This window comes from Leuciscus leuciscus, assembly GCF_965113295.1.
Source record: "Leuciscus leuciscus genome assembly, chromosome: 6".
NCBI lineage: Eukaryota > Metazoa > Chordata > Actinopteri > Cypriniformes > Leuciscidae > Leuciscus > Leuciscus leuciscus.
Genome location: NC_138730.1, coordinates 42682693 through 42698420, shown reverse-complemented (window position 1 = coordinate 42698420; position 15728 = coordinate 42682693). Strand labels below are relative to the sequence as shown.

Genomic DNA, 15728 nt, shown 5'->3' with positions numbered 1-15728 from the left:
TGTAATTGTATAATCTTAAAAATAAAGGTTCCAAAAGCTGGTTTTCACAACAATACCATAGAAGAAAAATGTTGGTTCCCCAAAGAACCTTTCAGTGAACAGTTCTTAAAAGAACATTTTTTTCAAGAATTTTTTTCCATTATAAAGAAACTTTTGCAATGGAAAGATTCCATAAAGTTTTTTTTTTTTTTTTTTTGTCTATGGAAAATATTATGATATTTAATCTTCATATCTCACTCTGACAGAGAGGGGTCACATTAGAGAAGAAGAACATTTTAACACCACCAGTAATACAGTAAGTAGTTTACACACTGATGGAATTCAGAAATCTTCAGAAAAGAATCTAAATCTGTGTTTGTGTTTGTGTTTGATGCAGACCGCCTCTGAAAACCAGATGACATCCACCAGTCCAGCAGCCGCTACTGTAAGTCATCAGTCCTCTCTGTAGACATTTACTGAGATGATGAGTGTAAATGAATGATCATCAGTTGTGTTTCTTCACAGTCTTCGGCCTCAGTGGACGGCTGTTCGGTGACTTACAGTTCTGTGATCTTTCATAAGGCAGTAAGTGTCGTCTTTGAATGCTCTGAATGACTGAGTCACACTGTTGTTTGGGCTGGGACGTCCTGTTTGTCCAAATCAAAAGGGAAACTTGTTTTAGGATGGGGTGCTGGGGGGAGGGGGGTCAACACATTTGATTAAGAAACAATATTGTGTCTATAAAACACATCAAACTCCACGACGCACAACAAGCGTATTGGTGAGAAGAACACTTGTTACACAAATATACACACCGGGACAAATTACACACCGGGATATTTAACTGCACATAACATTAGTGACATCATCGATACTGCTTGCAATTGTAATGCAATGGGAATTGTCTACGGGAAGTAAATTTAGCCTTTAAATAAAAGGGTTTTGAGCTGTTGTTTACACTGTCACACAATAAAAGTGCATGCACAGCGACAGGAAATTAAAATTAGCACAAAAAACGTTTGCCTACCTTGCAGAACACTGAAGATGGACTTGGATTTTCTATTTTGAGATTCAGTTTCTTCACATCATTTACAGCTCATGTCTGACACGAGAGGAAGGATTGGGATAGGCTTATCCAGTTTCCAGAAAGAAAACATCATGCTAAATGAAATTAATTCTAGCTGGAAAGAACTGGGTTTAATGCCCAGTTTTATTTAAAGTTTTATTACAAATTAATTACTAAATGCTAAAAAGGAAATAAATGGAAATCCCCAGAATTCTTATTCTTAAGCTGATCATGTTTATTCACAGGCTTTATCGTCAGTGGATCCAGAGGGCGACGTGATCTACAGCTCTGTGAAAAAACCTCGAAAGGCTGTGAGTTCATATCCATACACACCCTGCTCCTTCTTAATGAAGTTATGAGCAAATGAAAGTAATTGATTGTAAATGAATAATAAATCTATTTGTACCATTTCAGTTTTTAGTTAGTGTAAACCTGTTAAATGTCACTTTGGAATAAGATTGCTGAAGTAAAAACACTTTAAAAAAAAGTTACTTTAAGTTTACTTTAAAGAAAATGTTCTGTACTAAACTTATTTTATGCAAAAATATATATTTTACAAAACAATTTGGACTCTGAAATTGCTAAAACATCAAAGCCACATGCTAACCAAGCTGTGTTGCAAAGTTGGCTATAGGCCTTACTAAAAATAGCCACCAAGTGTCACGGTTTGTTGTAAACACGCGTATGAAGATGAAGGATCAAAAGTCTTTAATATCAGCAACAGGACCACAGGATAAACTTCCACAAAGTATTGACCAGGCCGAACAAACTGAACAAAGAGAGAAAGTACTAGGCTGAATCCGAAATCGCCCCCTATACCCACAAAAAGGGCATTATTTGAGGGGACAGCCATTTGTAGTGGTGTCCGAAACCATAGTGGACGTTATTGAGTGCACTTATTCAATCCCATAATGCACCGCAATTAGTGCAATAAAGAGTGTACAACCGATGTACGCTCAACGGCTGTCCGAATTCGCTCACTCCTTTTCATTCACTCCCTCAAGTGAACAGTGTTAGTGGACTAACGTAGGGAATAGTGAATGAGGGATTAGGGAATGATTTGGGATTCAGCCCTAGAGATCCTGAGGTGCACACCGCTGAACTACCGCTTTCATCGTAAGGCAATGTCTGAGTTGAACAAGATGAATACTGAGATCACTCAATGTGCTGCAAGTGCAACTGAAGAAAACACAAGCAAATAGAAAAAAACACCAGCAAATTAAGAAAACATCATCAGTTTGATCACATGTGCTGCAAATACAGACACGTATTCAGTGTTGTGAGTGCGTTTTGAGATTTGCAGCACGTTTTCTTAATTTGCTGGTGTTTTTTCTATTTGCATGTGTTTTCTTTAGTTGAGCTCTCTCGGCCACCGTAGTTTAAGCTTTCGAATGATACTTAATTTAAGATGAATAATAAGATATGTGATAGGAAACAAAAGGCAATAAAAAAGAGCACTAAGCTGTGTGTGTGTGTGTGTGTGTGTGTGTGTGTGTGTGTGTGTGTGTGTGTGTGTGTGTGTGTGTGTGTGTGTGTGTGTGTGTGTGTGTGTGTGTGTGTGTGTGTGTGTGTGTGTGTTTAAATATAGTTGGCTTTCATAAATGAATAATTCCAATCTTGTATTTCATTTCTCTGCATCTTTACATCACAGGGACATTCCAGAATGGATTCTTGACCAAATGGAGGACAAAAGTGACACAACAACACGTTAGAAAGAGCTGAAACCTTCATTTTTCTTTTCATGCAAGTCCAAATTAGGCCTAAACTGTAGGCTTACGGAAATGCATTTTTTTTTGTAGTTATTAAATTACAGTTCATTTAAAAATGATAATAAAAAAACAAAGTTATTTTACTTTTCAGTTCATGTTTTGTTTTGAATTCATTTTAATTGCACAATAAATAAGGACATTAAATTATCTGCGTAAAATTGCTCATATAGCCTAATACACATCTGTCCTGTAAGTGTGACGCCATCTGATGGTGAATTTTATCTACAGTTTTACCATGTACCTCTTCATCTGCTCAAATTTATATCAACAATTTTTTTTAAACCAAGTAATGTATCGTTCGTGATGCCTTGACCTGTTCAACAATCATCTCATATGTGTGATGTTCTCATTGTAACTTTTTAACATCTCAGTGATGTTTTCATTTTTTCTTTTAAGTTCTGATGTGAAACTTCCTGAAATTTTTAAAGGGATAGTTCACCTAAAAATTAATATATTTTAATTTCTCATCCTCATGTCGTTCCAAACCCAGTAGACTTTGTTCATCTTCGGAATACAAATGAAGCTCTTTTTAAGGAAATCTGAGATCTTTCTGTCCGTCCATTGACAGCTACGCAACTACCACTTTCAAGCCCCAGAAAGGTAGTAAAGACATCATTAAAGTGATCCATGTGACTCCAGTGGTTTAGCCTCAGTTTTATTGAAAGTTGGAAGTTGCGTTGGCTGTCAATGGAGGGACAGAAAGCTCAGATTAACCTCAGAACTAACCCTTTAATATCTGCCTTTAGATGCTACAGAGACCATGCAGCGCCGGTTCTCTGTAATATTCTGCAATTATGGGTACATTAACTAAGTTAAATGGTTTAATCAGTTCAGTCTCGTGTGTATCGATGATGTATTTATATTGTTACTGACCAGCATAGTTTAGCAGTTTAATGATGATTTTTATTGGGTATATACTTGTAATTCAGGCATTATTTGAGTGTTTTGTTCTACTGTGCTGTATTCTATAGAGTCTCTGTCTCCCTCATCTGGTTCTGTTTGGGATCTACACCCCTGTAATGGGCTAATGATGTGGGTTGAGATGATCAGTGGAGGCTGGTGTTTCAGGTTAATGACAAGCCTTAAAAACCCTCAGATTGTGGCGTTCCTGGAGGAGAAGGAGGGGGTGAAGATATTTGCTGGGTTTAGTCAACTGGTACTTTGTGTGGCTGGTGAAGGAATCAGTGTGTTTTTATTGAAAGAGTGGCATGATATTGGCAAAAAAACAAAAAAACAATGTTGGATAAACAATGAGGGATACAAATGCTTCCCTTTGCTTTTTTGGGCTTTATTTTGTTTATTTTCTAAGAGTCAGTGAAGCAGGGTTACTTGTCTTTTTGTATCTTTTTAAGCCTGGAAACAAAGTTTCAGTTTGTCTTTCAACATGAAAAATGTGTACCCTTTAAAAATCTGTTTAATGCACTAACAAATGCTTGTCCTCTATATGAACCTGACCAGTTAAATAAACCGTGTTTCAACAGTCTTTTATGGGTTGTTTTAGTCTGTTATACAAATGAGTTTTATTTGCATTCGGCATTATTTATTTTGCTTATTGAATTACTTTGAATTTGTACTTTGTTCATGTTTTTATGGTTTTGACTTTATCAGTGAATATGTATACTTATTTTTTGAAAGTTATTCGAATTAAGACAAAAAGCTGTAGAAAATGCCTGCAATTATTACCCAAGATAAAAGGTACAGACTCATTCTACAATGACCAATATAGTGGGGCATGTTGTCACAATGGAACCTGCTATTTCAAAGCGAAATTTAAATGGTAAACGAATATGAAACGGCAAAGATTTTATTATGGCCAGCCAATGTTATAAATGTATCCATTTATTTGACATAACTGTGATAACTGTCACTGTGTCACAACCACCAGCTGAGAGCACTCCATCATTCTGCTTTATCTCACCATGAACTACATTTCCCATAACCCATTGCCTGGATAATCATGTTCTGAAACTTCCACTTGTGTGTTATTATCTTGTTCACTTTTGTCTATTTAAGCCCTGTGTATTCACTCTTACGTTATGAAATGTCTTGTTGCACTGCATTTCTGAGCGTTATCCTAGTTTCCTGTGTCTTGGGTTTTTGATTCTCTGCCTGTGTGTTTGACCTTTTTCTTGTAATATGTATTATGATTCTGGATTTTCCCAATAAATCTGCATTTGGATCTTCACCCCAAGTCTCTGAGCAGTTCGTAACACCCTGAAATTGATAATGTATGAAAGAAAAGGTTCTTAATCCTGCTTTTTACATTACACCTGACTCTTGTCTGAATGTGTGTCAGTGATGTTTTGTTGGGCTTGATACACAAACAAGAATGGAATTGTAATTTTAGTTTGGAGAATGAAATAAGATGCTTGTGTAAATTATGTTCTGCCTGGTTCGTATGATGTATGAAGCACACCATGCACTATATAAAATATCTCTTTTTATGAATTAAGGGTTTAAAATTTTAAGGCCTTCAGCTTCAGTGTTTTGTACATTATATTTGTGCATATTTCTTTGGGAAGTGTTGTACTGTAAGGCTGCCTCGGCTCTTTGCTTTGATCTGAATCTTTTCAAGTGCATGTTTAACTAAAATACTCTGTGTCAAACCATTCCTATAGCGTGTGTGTGTGTGTGTGTGTGTGTGTGTGTGTGTGTGTGTGTGTGTGTGTGTGTGTGTGTGTGTGTGTGTGTGTGTGTGTGTGTGTGTGTGTGTGTGTGTGTGTGTGTGTGTGTGCACTGCAGGATTGATGATGTCTCTGCTGACTTCAGTTTTCATTACATCAATGAGTGCAGAAACAGGAACGTCTCATTATCAGAGGCAGAAAGTCAGATTTTCATTTCAGGTTCTGTCTTTTACTCATTCGGACGGTCACATGGCTCTTCCTCCTATTCTCCTTGGTGTTTTACTTTACACTGCAGGTACAACCTGGTCTCACAGGATTCCGTGAAATGTCCACGGCCAGGTTGGATGGATGCAATACTTTTTATCTCAAACTTTAATATAATTTCCCATATTATTTGCTATGAATTGTGTTTTGAAATATTTTGTGTTGTAATATTTGAAAACATGTACAGTTTAGATTTAGTTATATATGTAGGCCTATATATATGTAAGAGCCACTTAGGGACTAGTTCATCTGAAATAATGATTTAGTTTAAAAAACAGTAAAAAATATTTAATATTTCATGAAAATTCATAAGAAATATATTGGTTTAAAATGTAGGATTTAGTAATGTTTAGATCTGATAACATTTCAGTGTTTTGAGCTTCCAGTCAGATAACACTATGTCATATAATTATGTTTTGAAAGTAAACATTTAAAAAGAAGACTGTTTGGTTTGCTCGTGTTTCAAATGGTTGTAGTTAGACTGACTTCAAAAGGTGGTACCCAGTAAACAATTACCGTCTTTCAACGTTGAAATATGGTTGAAAATAAGTCGGTCCGCCTCGGACTGGTTTACGACGTGATTTCAACTGCTAGTTTAGGCTGGACTGTTTGACTACGTGTTTTCAACTGACCATGTTTTCAACTCATAATCTAAACAGCTGTTATGCTAAAACAACGGAGAAAACAAATTACCAAACCATTCATATTATCTTAAATAAATGTAAAGAGTTTTACATATTCCGTCAAAGTTATAAAAAAAATACATGCGATTGAGGTACAATGAGGATTCATACATTGCTATAATTACCCCACCCCACCAGGTGGCGGTAATGCGCAATTAGAGATAGTTGCCAACCGCCACAAAACCGAATGAAGAAGAAGCGGAGAGGCTCGCGCGCGAAACTGTTTTTCCCAGCCAACCGTCAGATTACAGAAGCTCTTCACGACTCAGAAAGAAGCCGTGTAAAGTAAGTAGCTATGACAAAATAATTAGATATGATAGCAAAATAAGTGTTATAAACGTTTACCTAAGTGTTATAAGCGTTTATAATTTCAACCAAACTTGACTTTTTTATTGTAAACGTAACTTAACGAGTGTCCACAGCCACCACACCGATGGACAGTTGCTAATAAATGACCCAAATGCGGATATTAATAAGCCATGAGGTTTAACTGTTTGTGATTAATTTGTAACTTAGTTATGTTATCGAGGTAGATATCCAGATTCATTGATTTTAGCTTTGTTTAGGCTATTTATAAACTTCCTTACAACGTTTACCTCAGCTAGGTTGCCTAACTTAACTGATAGAATTTAGCTGTACGGCTAAGTGTTTAGTTTTGTGTTTTTTTCTTCAAACTAGCAAGCACAAAACCCCATTGTTAGCTAGATGGTGAAGTTCAAGATTGAGAATGGGACGTCACGCGTTTCACTCCGCGAAGGTGCCGCCATTTTAGGTGGCTATCCGTCGCCATCAGAGTCCTGCAACGGGTCGGGTAACGTTACGTTAACGTTACCCTTATAAAAGTGGATAAATCGGTGGTGACATTCCTAAAATTCACGGGCGAAGTTGCGGGCAGATAATGAACTCCTTGCAGGCGGGTAGTAGATGAAAAATATGTGCTTGAAGAGCTCTTTTCTAAAACGCCATAAAAAAACATTGTAATTTAATATAATTTTTGCTCCAACGTTTCATTCCAAATCCTTGTTTAAAATGTAGGCTACTGCAAGATTTCTTTTTAAGCCTACATGGATAAATCCTCTCAACTAATCAGAATTCGGTGAACTGTTATGTTTGTTCATATAACTTTAATTCCTCAAAATGATTCAAACAAATCTTGTCTCTTTTTCTTGTTTTCAGTGCTGATGTAGTGACGCATTCAAAAGTAATGGATATGAATAAAATATTGCAATGAGAAATTCATCATCTGTAATAGAGAATGGTCACATTATTTTCGCATTGAGGAAAAGACAAAGACATTTTTTAAAAGACAAACATATAGGCCTACATTTTTTGTAAAAACAAAAGGATTTATAGCGGGGGTTTTTTAAGTATGGATTTATAGCGTTTTGAAAAAAAAATAGGCTACTTTGATCATTTAAACGATATTGTTTGATTTAATAATCATTGTTCAACATGTTCAGACTGAGTCAACAAACAACAACAACATTTTAACTGGATAAATAAATAAAAATAGCACTTTTATTGGATTTTGTATGGGTCAGGTAACGGGTGGGTGCGGATTTAAATATCACAGGTGACGGGTTGGATCTGGTGCTGAACTTTGCGGGGGCGGGTCTCCAAAAATGGACCTGTGCAGGACTCTGGTCGCCATGGTTGTGTGACAGAGCAGCTTGATATGTGTTTGCATTTTCTCTACAGTACACACTCTAAAAAATATTCAGTGGCTTAGAAAATATCTCAGTAATAATTAACTTTATGAAATTAAGAAAATCTCTGAATATCATTTGTTTGAGTTGAACATATACATTTATCTAAAATGTAGTTATATCAAAAAATCACAAAGAAATTGTGTATTTGACTAACCAATTATTTATACAATTGATATATTTGTGAAATTTCTATCAAAATATTTGAGAATGGAGAATTAAACTTATCTCAAGAACTAGGCTACAAATATTACTTAATATTATTACAAGAAAGATATCCTTACAAAACGTTGGCAGTCCTTGAGAGAATCCAGGATTACACTATTTAAATTGAAGCAAGCATCATGATGTCTGCACATAAATGTACCTCCTATAATTAGCAAACACTATAAAACTTTGTTTATAATGTTTAAAAATCAAATCAATTTAAAAAATTTACAATGTCAACATATATTACTGTTGCAGATATGACATACTTAAGAAGTTGGAGAAAAAGAAAAGCAGAAGTAAATGCCATTGCTCAGTTGGATAGTGATGACAGCCTTGATATTCATTCGCTACCAAGTGATAGAAGTGATGGTGATGGACTTCAAGAAGTTGTAGAAGATAACGAATCTGATTATGGATACACAGAGCATGTAGAATCCTCGGACTCTGAGCCTGAAATCCTGAGTTTACACCCTGACAGTGATACACCAGATATTGCCTGTGATTTAAGGACTTGGTCAACAAGTAATTCAATCACTCAAACGTCATTGAATGAGCTACTAGGCATCCTTCGTAAACATGGGCACCAGCTGCCAAAGGATGCACGCACCCTCCTTTCAACCCCCAAAACCGTTGAATGTCTTTCTAGATGTAATGGGCAGTACATATATTATGGATTAGAACAAGGCATTAAACTAAAGATTGCACAGTGCCAATCCTTTTCACAAAACATTGAGTTGTGTGTAAACATTGATGGCGTACCACTTTTTAAATCAAACAGTGTTCAATTTTGGCCCATATTGGCACAGTTTCACAATTTTGATCCTTTCATTGTTGCACTTTTCTGTGGAACAGCAAAGCCAAGTCCTTTGGATGATTTTGTCAAAGACCTTTTGGAAGAGTTTCAGCATCTCAAAGCTGTTGGGATGGAGTATGAAGGTCAACTTTATGCTATCAGCCTTAAGGCCTTTATATGTGATGCACCAGCAAGATCATTTTTAAAGTGCATAAAAAACCACAATGGGTACTCCAGCTGTGAAAGGTGTTTGGCCAAAGGATCGTGGGAAGGTAGAGTGGTTTTTAACAGTCCTGAGACCTTTAGAGCAAGAACAGACGAGGAGTTCAGTCAAGTACTGTATGAAGATCACCAGACTATAAAAAGCCCACTTATTGATGCAGGCATACCTTGCGTGAGCTCTTTTGTGTTAGACTATATGCATTTGATTTGTTTAGGAGTAGTAAAACGTGTTCTAGTCTTTTTGTCTCGGGGTCCAAAATTGTGCCGGCTATCTGCAAGACAAAAAGATGAGATCTCAGAAAAACTAAACAAGCTGAATGGATCCATGCCAAGTGAGTTTGCAAGGCAGCCCAGGGGTTTGAGGGAACTAGATAGATGGAAAGCCACTGAATTTCGACAGTTTGTTTTATATACTGGACCAATTGTTCTTCGAAATGTAGTTTCACGTGAAGTGTATACTCACTTTTTGACATTGACAGTGGCTCTGTCAATCCTGCTGAGCTCTGATGAGAACACACGACGTTCATATATTGCATATGCCGAGGAGCTTCTAAAATACTTTGTTAAAGGGTGTGATGACCTTTATGGAAAAACATTTGCAGTCTACAATGTGCACTGCCTGTTGCATCTGCATGAAGATGCTTCTCACTTCAACTGTTCACTAAATGACATCTCATGTTTCCCATTCGAAAATCATCTGCAAGTAATTAAAAGATTGGTCAAAAATAGCCACAATCCAATCGCTCAAGTAACAAAGCGGATGACTGAGATCGAAAATGTTAAGAAAGGCATCAGCAAGCCTCAAGAGACAAGGTCGTGTTTTTATATATCAACTAAAGATAAAGACTACTGCTTTATGCTTCACAATGAAAATTTTGCATTTGTGAAGGAAAAAAGGCAGGATGGAACTTTGGTATGTGATGTGCTGAGCCAAAAGGACACAAAAGACTTTTTTAAGAAGCCATGTGAGTCAAGGCTATTCAATATAGTCTATGTTCAAAGAAAACGGACAAAGACAAAGTTATTGCAAACCGAAGACCTTTACCGGAAGGTTGCTTGCCTCCCTTGTGAACAAGGGCATGTCCTTTTTCCTCTCCTCCATGGAATGGAGCACAGGAAATGAACACAAATAACGTATGTAATATTTACTATTATTCAAAATAGTAGTGCACTGTTAGCATCATGTAGAAAAGGAAATGTGTAGTTCTAAATTAAATAATCTAATTGTGTTTCAGGCAATGGTATACGCACGGGCTGTTTGGGTGGAGAATGGGAAGCAGATGGAAGGAGTTTTGCCATTGAACTGGATTGACACAGAGACCAAAGTGGTGCGATGGCCTCTAAAAAACGTGTCTGTGGCACATAAGCGCCTTTTACAACCACAAGAGGACTGGTTAAGCTTTGAATTTGTTAAAGTCAAAGTGACATCAGGTGAAACAAATATATATTTTGAATGTTATTTCTGGCTTTTTTTTTTATTTTATTTTTTTTTAGTTAAAATACTATAATACTTGAATACGTATTACTATCGTTAGTAGTGTTTGTTTTCATTCCTGATTTTTAGTAAGCCGACAGGAGTGTGAAAAATATAATTACACCTCAGCTCAAACCGAAGAGGAGGACACAGTCTGTCAAAAGAGAATGAAGAAAAGAAGGAAATTTGAAGATTATGTTCAAGGTAATTTATTTGGTCCTATTTAAGGACATGCATTAAACAATGAGCGTATAATGTAAACAATCACATATCATAAATGACAAATATAATATTGGCAGGGTCAGATTTGTCTCCTGAGGAGGATGAGCCCTTGCCAGACAAGAAAAAGGGTGAGTACAGTTTAAGTTGTGTAAACTGTATTAGTATTCATCGTTATCTTACTGTGATTAATTTCATTGTGCATGTTCTTGCCTAGAGGATACAGTGTTGCTTCCGGTTCCTCCGCCAAAGATTAAGCTCTCACAAAAGGGTGAGTAAAATAGCTGGGCTAGTCCAGTGGTATAATTCAGTCATCAAACTTCAGGGAATGGTTGGCAATATGAGTTTTTCTGTCATTTAAGTTGCTGATGCTTCTGGTTTTGGAATTTCTTTTAGCAACCACAGGACAAAAAAAAACTATGCTGCTTGAGTTACCTGCACCCCCAGAACTGGCTAACACCACCGTTAGACAACCAGAGAGTCCTGCATATTCAGAAAGTAATTTCATGTTTTTATTTATTCTACTTGCTCACAATGCAAATTGAATATAAAGTATTTTTAAGTCTGGGTTCAAAACAAAGTATTTCACACTTCCTGTTCCTTTTTCAGTTTCTGGATGTTCTCGTCCAACGCCTCACCGTTCACCCACAAGGTCTGAATCATCAGAAGCATTTAGTCCAGAGTCAGCCAGTAAGTCAGTAAAATTTTTATTTAAATTGGCTAGTACATTGTTTTTTCATGTCCATGATCAGTTGCATTCTTCAAAGTTGTCAATTCTCCTACCTCACTTATTGACATTATTGCAGGAGCAAAAAAAATATTTCAATGAGCTTCAACGCTTTTTTTTTTTGTTGTTGTTAAGGGTCTAGGCGTTCTCGCACACCTCAGCGTGGAGTTCGAAAGCCATCACAGTCCGGGAGCAGAAAAAGTCGAGCGTCCTCATCCAGTGAGTCTTTAAAAAGGATAGCTGTCTTTAAAAAAGATTTCAATAGCCGCGTTTCCACTGTCGGGCCAGGGCCGGGCCGTGCTAGTGCGTGCCAGGGCCAGTCGCGTTTCCACTGTCATTTCCGGGGCTTGATCGGGGCTTACTCTGGGCCAACGGCCAGGATTTCTGGCCCGTCGAATACCTTGGGCCAATGCGGGCTAGAGGAGTGGTTACCAACAGAGGCAGAGTTCACCTGAGTCGGGAGACGGCAGCGCCGGATGATTCTGTCAGCATTAAAGATTTTAAAATAATTTAACTCGCGTTCATGTTTGAATGCCTTCTGTTTGTGATACAAAAGACTATGCGCGCTAATCATTACCATAGTAAACATAGTAAACGCTTGAAGATACGCATAGTAAAAAAACATCGTGAGCGCTTGAAGAAATCAGACCAATCATAAAGGATCACAGTCATGTTTTTATTTTATCTGTCAGTAGCCTACGTCTCGTCTCTTTATACCGGACTATCATAAAATAAAGCAACTTTTTTTTCGGGAGCTTCCTCTGTTTCTCTGACTGAAAATATCTGAATGGAAGTCGAGAGAGTGCTAAAGCTCATCAGGTCGTATTTTTGTTGGCATATATTTGTAGAAATTATCATTCTTTCTAAATGTGATGTAATGTCCTGTAACTAGCCTACCATAAACAGAAACGGTACAGAAGAAGTAAGTGTGATAGACCTAACATTAGAGTGACTAATGTGCAATTTTGACATAAATTAATTCATTATGATCAATCTATCACTTTTTATTGTAAACCTGTGGTAAAACATAAATGCTTGGGTTTTAAATATTCAAGTAAACAACAAAAATGCCAGCAAACGGCTGCTTTTATCATGTTTGTTTTCAACGCTGTTTCCAGTGATTTCTGATTCGTTTTCTGATAAAACTTCCATCTGTTGGTGAAATGATGGGTTAGTGTGACGTTGTTCCAGAGAGGCGTGTTACGGGTGTGTTTTAGGGCCAATCCCAATTCACCCCTTGACCCTACCCCTCCGTTTTGCGTGTGCACGTGAAGGGGTAGGGCTGTCTCAATTCTCTTTTGGTTGGAGGGGTAGGGGTAAGGGGAAGGCCCAGATGGCCCTTGAAACGAAGATTTTTCGGGACCACACTTCAAACGAAGGGGTATGAGAAATGTACCTGCATACACCGGCTACAGAGGCAACATGACTGCCAATAATCATTTTCTTTGTCACATTAAATCTCGTGTTCATATTTACGGTCATGTTCTTCAAAGAAACGGGTTGCAAAAAAAATCATTAAAGTTCGCTTCAGCAAAAGTTTGAAGCGAAGTGGACGCGCGAATGAGGCGAATTCGCGTCCACCGCGCCGCACTAAACGCCTCATTCGTGCCGCAAGACCTCCAGACGCGCGTAAACGCATTGAAATCACTCGCGCCTGACGCGCTATTCACGTCCGGTGTGAACACACCATTAGGCGTTGAAGATATCTTCATCTCCGTTTCTTTCTGCAAACTTCACAAGAAAAATACAAAAAATAGCTGTAACTCACGCAAGACTACAGCTGACGACGGCATCTTGGAAGTTTGTGATAAACATTGGCGCGTCTCCTGTGACTTAGGCGCTAGCGACGATGTATAATGACATGTAATGGTGTAGTAGTGGTGTCCCATTTCTTAGGGGAATATTTTCACCCCTACGCCTTGCCCCTCTGTTTCAAGGGGTAAGGGTTAGGGGTAGGCGAAGGGGTATAAAATAGAATTGGGATTGGGCCTTAGTGAAGCCCTGGCTCGCACTGGCCCGACAGTGGAAACGCAGGCCCGGTGCTATTAGCCCGGCACGGCCCGTTTAAAGCCCTGGCTCGCACTGGCCCGACAGTGGAAACGCGGCTAATGAGCTTCAATGCTGTTTTTTTATTTTATAATTTTTTTAGGATCTATGGGTTCTTGCACGCCTCAGCGTGGAGTTCGAAACCCATCACACTCCGAGAGCAGAAAAGGTCGGGCATCCTCATCCAGTGAGTCCATGACCAGTTGCAATCTTCATAGTTGTCAAATCTCCTACCTTATTTATTGACATCATTGCAGGAGCAGCTGTCTTTAAAAACAATTTCAATGAGCTTCAATGCTGTTTTTTATTTTTCAGGTTCTAGGCGTTCTCGCACGCCTCAGCGTGGAGTTCGAAACCCATCACACTCCGGGAGCAGAAAAGGTCGGCCATCCTCATCTAGTGAGTCCATGATCAGTTGCATTCTTCATAGTTGTCAATTCTCCTACCTCACTTATTGACATCATTGCAGGAGCAGCTGTCTTTAAAAACAATTTCAATGAGCTTCAATGCTGTTTTTTTATTTAATAATTTTTTTCAGGTTCTAGGCATTCTCGCACGCCTCAGCGTGGAGTTCGAAACCCATCACACTCCGGGAGCAGAAAAGGACGGGCATCCTCATCTAGTGAGTCCATGATCAGTTGCATTCTTCATAGTTGTCAATTCTCCTACCTCACTTACTGACATTATTGCAGGAGCAGCTGTCTTTAAAAAAGGATTTTAATGAGCTTCACCCTTTTTTCCTTTTCTTTTTTTTCAGGATCTAGGCGTTCTCGCACGCCTCAGCGTGGAGTTCGAAACCCATCACACTCCGGGAGCAGAAAAGGACGGGCATCCTCATCTAGTGAGTCCATGATCAGTTGCATTCTTCATAGTTGTCAATTCTCCTACCTCACTTACTGACATTATTGCAGGAGCAGCTGTCTTTAAAAAAGGATTTTAATGAGCTTCACCCTTTTTTCCTTTTCTTTTTTTTCAGGATCTAGGCGTTCTCGCACGCCTCAGCGTGGAGTTCGAAACCCATCACAGTCCGAGAGAGGCTTATTCCCCATGTCTCAAGCTAGTACGTCCATGGTCAATATTTATTGTATGATTCTTTAATAATCAAAGTAACAAAAATAAATGAATTAATATATTTTCTTCCACAGAATACCAGAAGTCAGTGCTTGGAAAGCTATGATGAGATAAAAAGAGTCGGAAGGCACTATGAGCCGCTGAATTCTGCTGTCCATGTTGCTAGACTAGAAACCTTAGAAGATTTTGCTGAAGAAGAGGCACGTCTCAAGGACCGCAACCTCTGGAAACAAAGGGTATGATTTCTACAGAAATTGGACTAAACTGTGTCAATAAGACTAGACTAGAGGTCTGCGCGGGACTGTTTTTTAAGTCCCGCTCCCGCCCGCTCCCGCTGGGGTTATATCCCGCACCCACCCGTTCCCGCTATATATACACTATTTGTTCACCCGCTGTCTGCTTAGAATAATTTTCTTCCCGACCCGACCATCCCGCTTTAATATAGATCTCCCAGAATTTCACATGTACATTTTCACAGAGAAAATAAAAATGTAGTCTGCACAAACATTTTTTTATTATTATTTTATTCGCCTTGTCAATATACAAAATTTAACATTTTGCTGCAGACAGTAGGGGAAAAAATATCGCAGCGAAAAAAAAGAAAGAAGTGTAGGCTATTATTTTTATTCGTATTATCAAAATTCGTAACATTTTGCTGTTAAGCAAATACAATCAATGCATGACAGAAAGAACCGTTACTGGTCCGTGCGTGCAGCGCGTGCATAACGGTCCTGAGTAGCCTACAGGGCAGACCCTGTTGGTCGATAAGATTAAGATTAGGTAAAGCGAAGATATGCTGTTCTGAAAGAACGTCGGCGTCGGGAACGTGATATTGAATGACCGACCGCTCCCGTTCAAATTACACCAGAGTTACC

General features: G+C 38.3%; 2 protein-coding genes and 1 long non-coding RNA gene across 15 annotated transcripts in view; 2 read left to right on the top strand and 1 right to left on the bottom strand.

The window, feature by feature from the left end:
• Positions 1-15728, bottom strand: part of LOC309501249 — a 104615-nt gene that overhangs the window by 28921 nt on the left and 59966 nt on the right. The gene's annotated exons all lie outside the window — the stretch shown is intronic.
• Positions 1-15728, top strand: part of LOC309501111 (polymeric immunoglobulin receptor-like) — a 67141-nt gene that overhangs the window by 41256 nt on the left and 10157 nt on the right. For 8 of the 13 annotated variants that reach the window (XM_082173118.1, XM_082173117.1, XM_082173112.1 and 5 more), the window contains 5 exons: positions 246-295; positions 377-424; positions 505-564; positions 1291-1356; positions 2697-4999. The exons of 4 other annotated variants lie outside the window; for them this stretch is intronic. In XM_082173118.1, coding sequence (XP_082029244.1) covers positions 246-295; positions 377-424; positions 505-564; positions 1291-1356; positions 2697-2720 — 248 coding nt within the window. In that variant the 3' untranslated portion in view covers positions 2721-4999. Of the gene's footprint in view, positions 1-245; positions 296-376; positions 425-504; positions 565-1290; positions 1357-2696; positions 5000-15728 lie in introns of those variants that run through there. One more of the 13 variants, XM_082173120.1, reaches the window with a different exon arrangement.
• LOC309500507 (uncharacterized protein) lies at positions 10140-14959 on the top strand (the record flags this gene model as incomplete). Its single annotated transcript, XM_082172116.1, has 13 exons — positions 10140-10747; positions 10881-10994; positions 11090-11140; positions 11227-11280; positions 11406-11507; positions 11619-11699; positions 11872-11955; positions 13886-13969; positions 14098-14181; positions 14321-14404; positions 14540-14623; positions 14759-14842; positions 14928-14959. The coding sequence occupies exons 1-13, from the start codon at positions 10513-10515 to the stop codon at positions 14957-14959; spliced, it is 1173 nt and encodes a 390-aa protein (XP_082028242.1). The 5' UTR covers positions 10140-10512.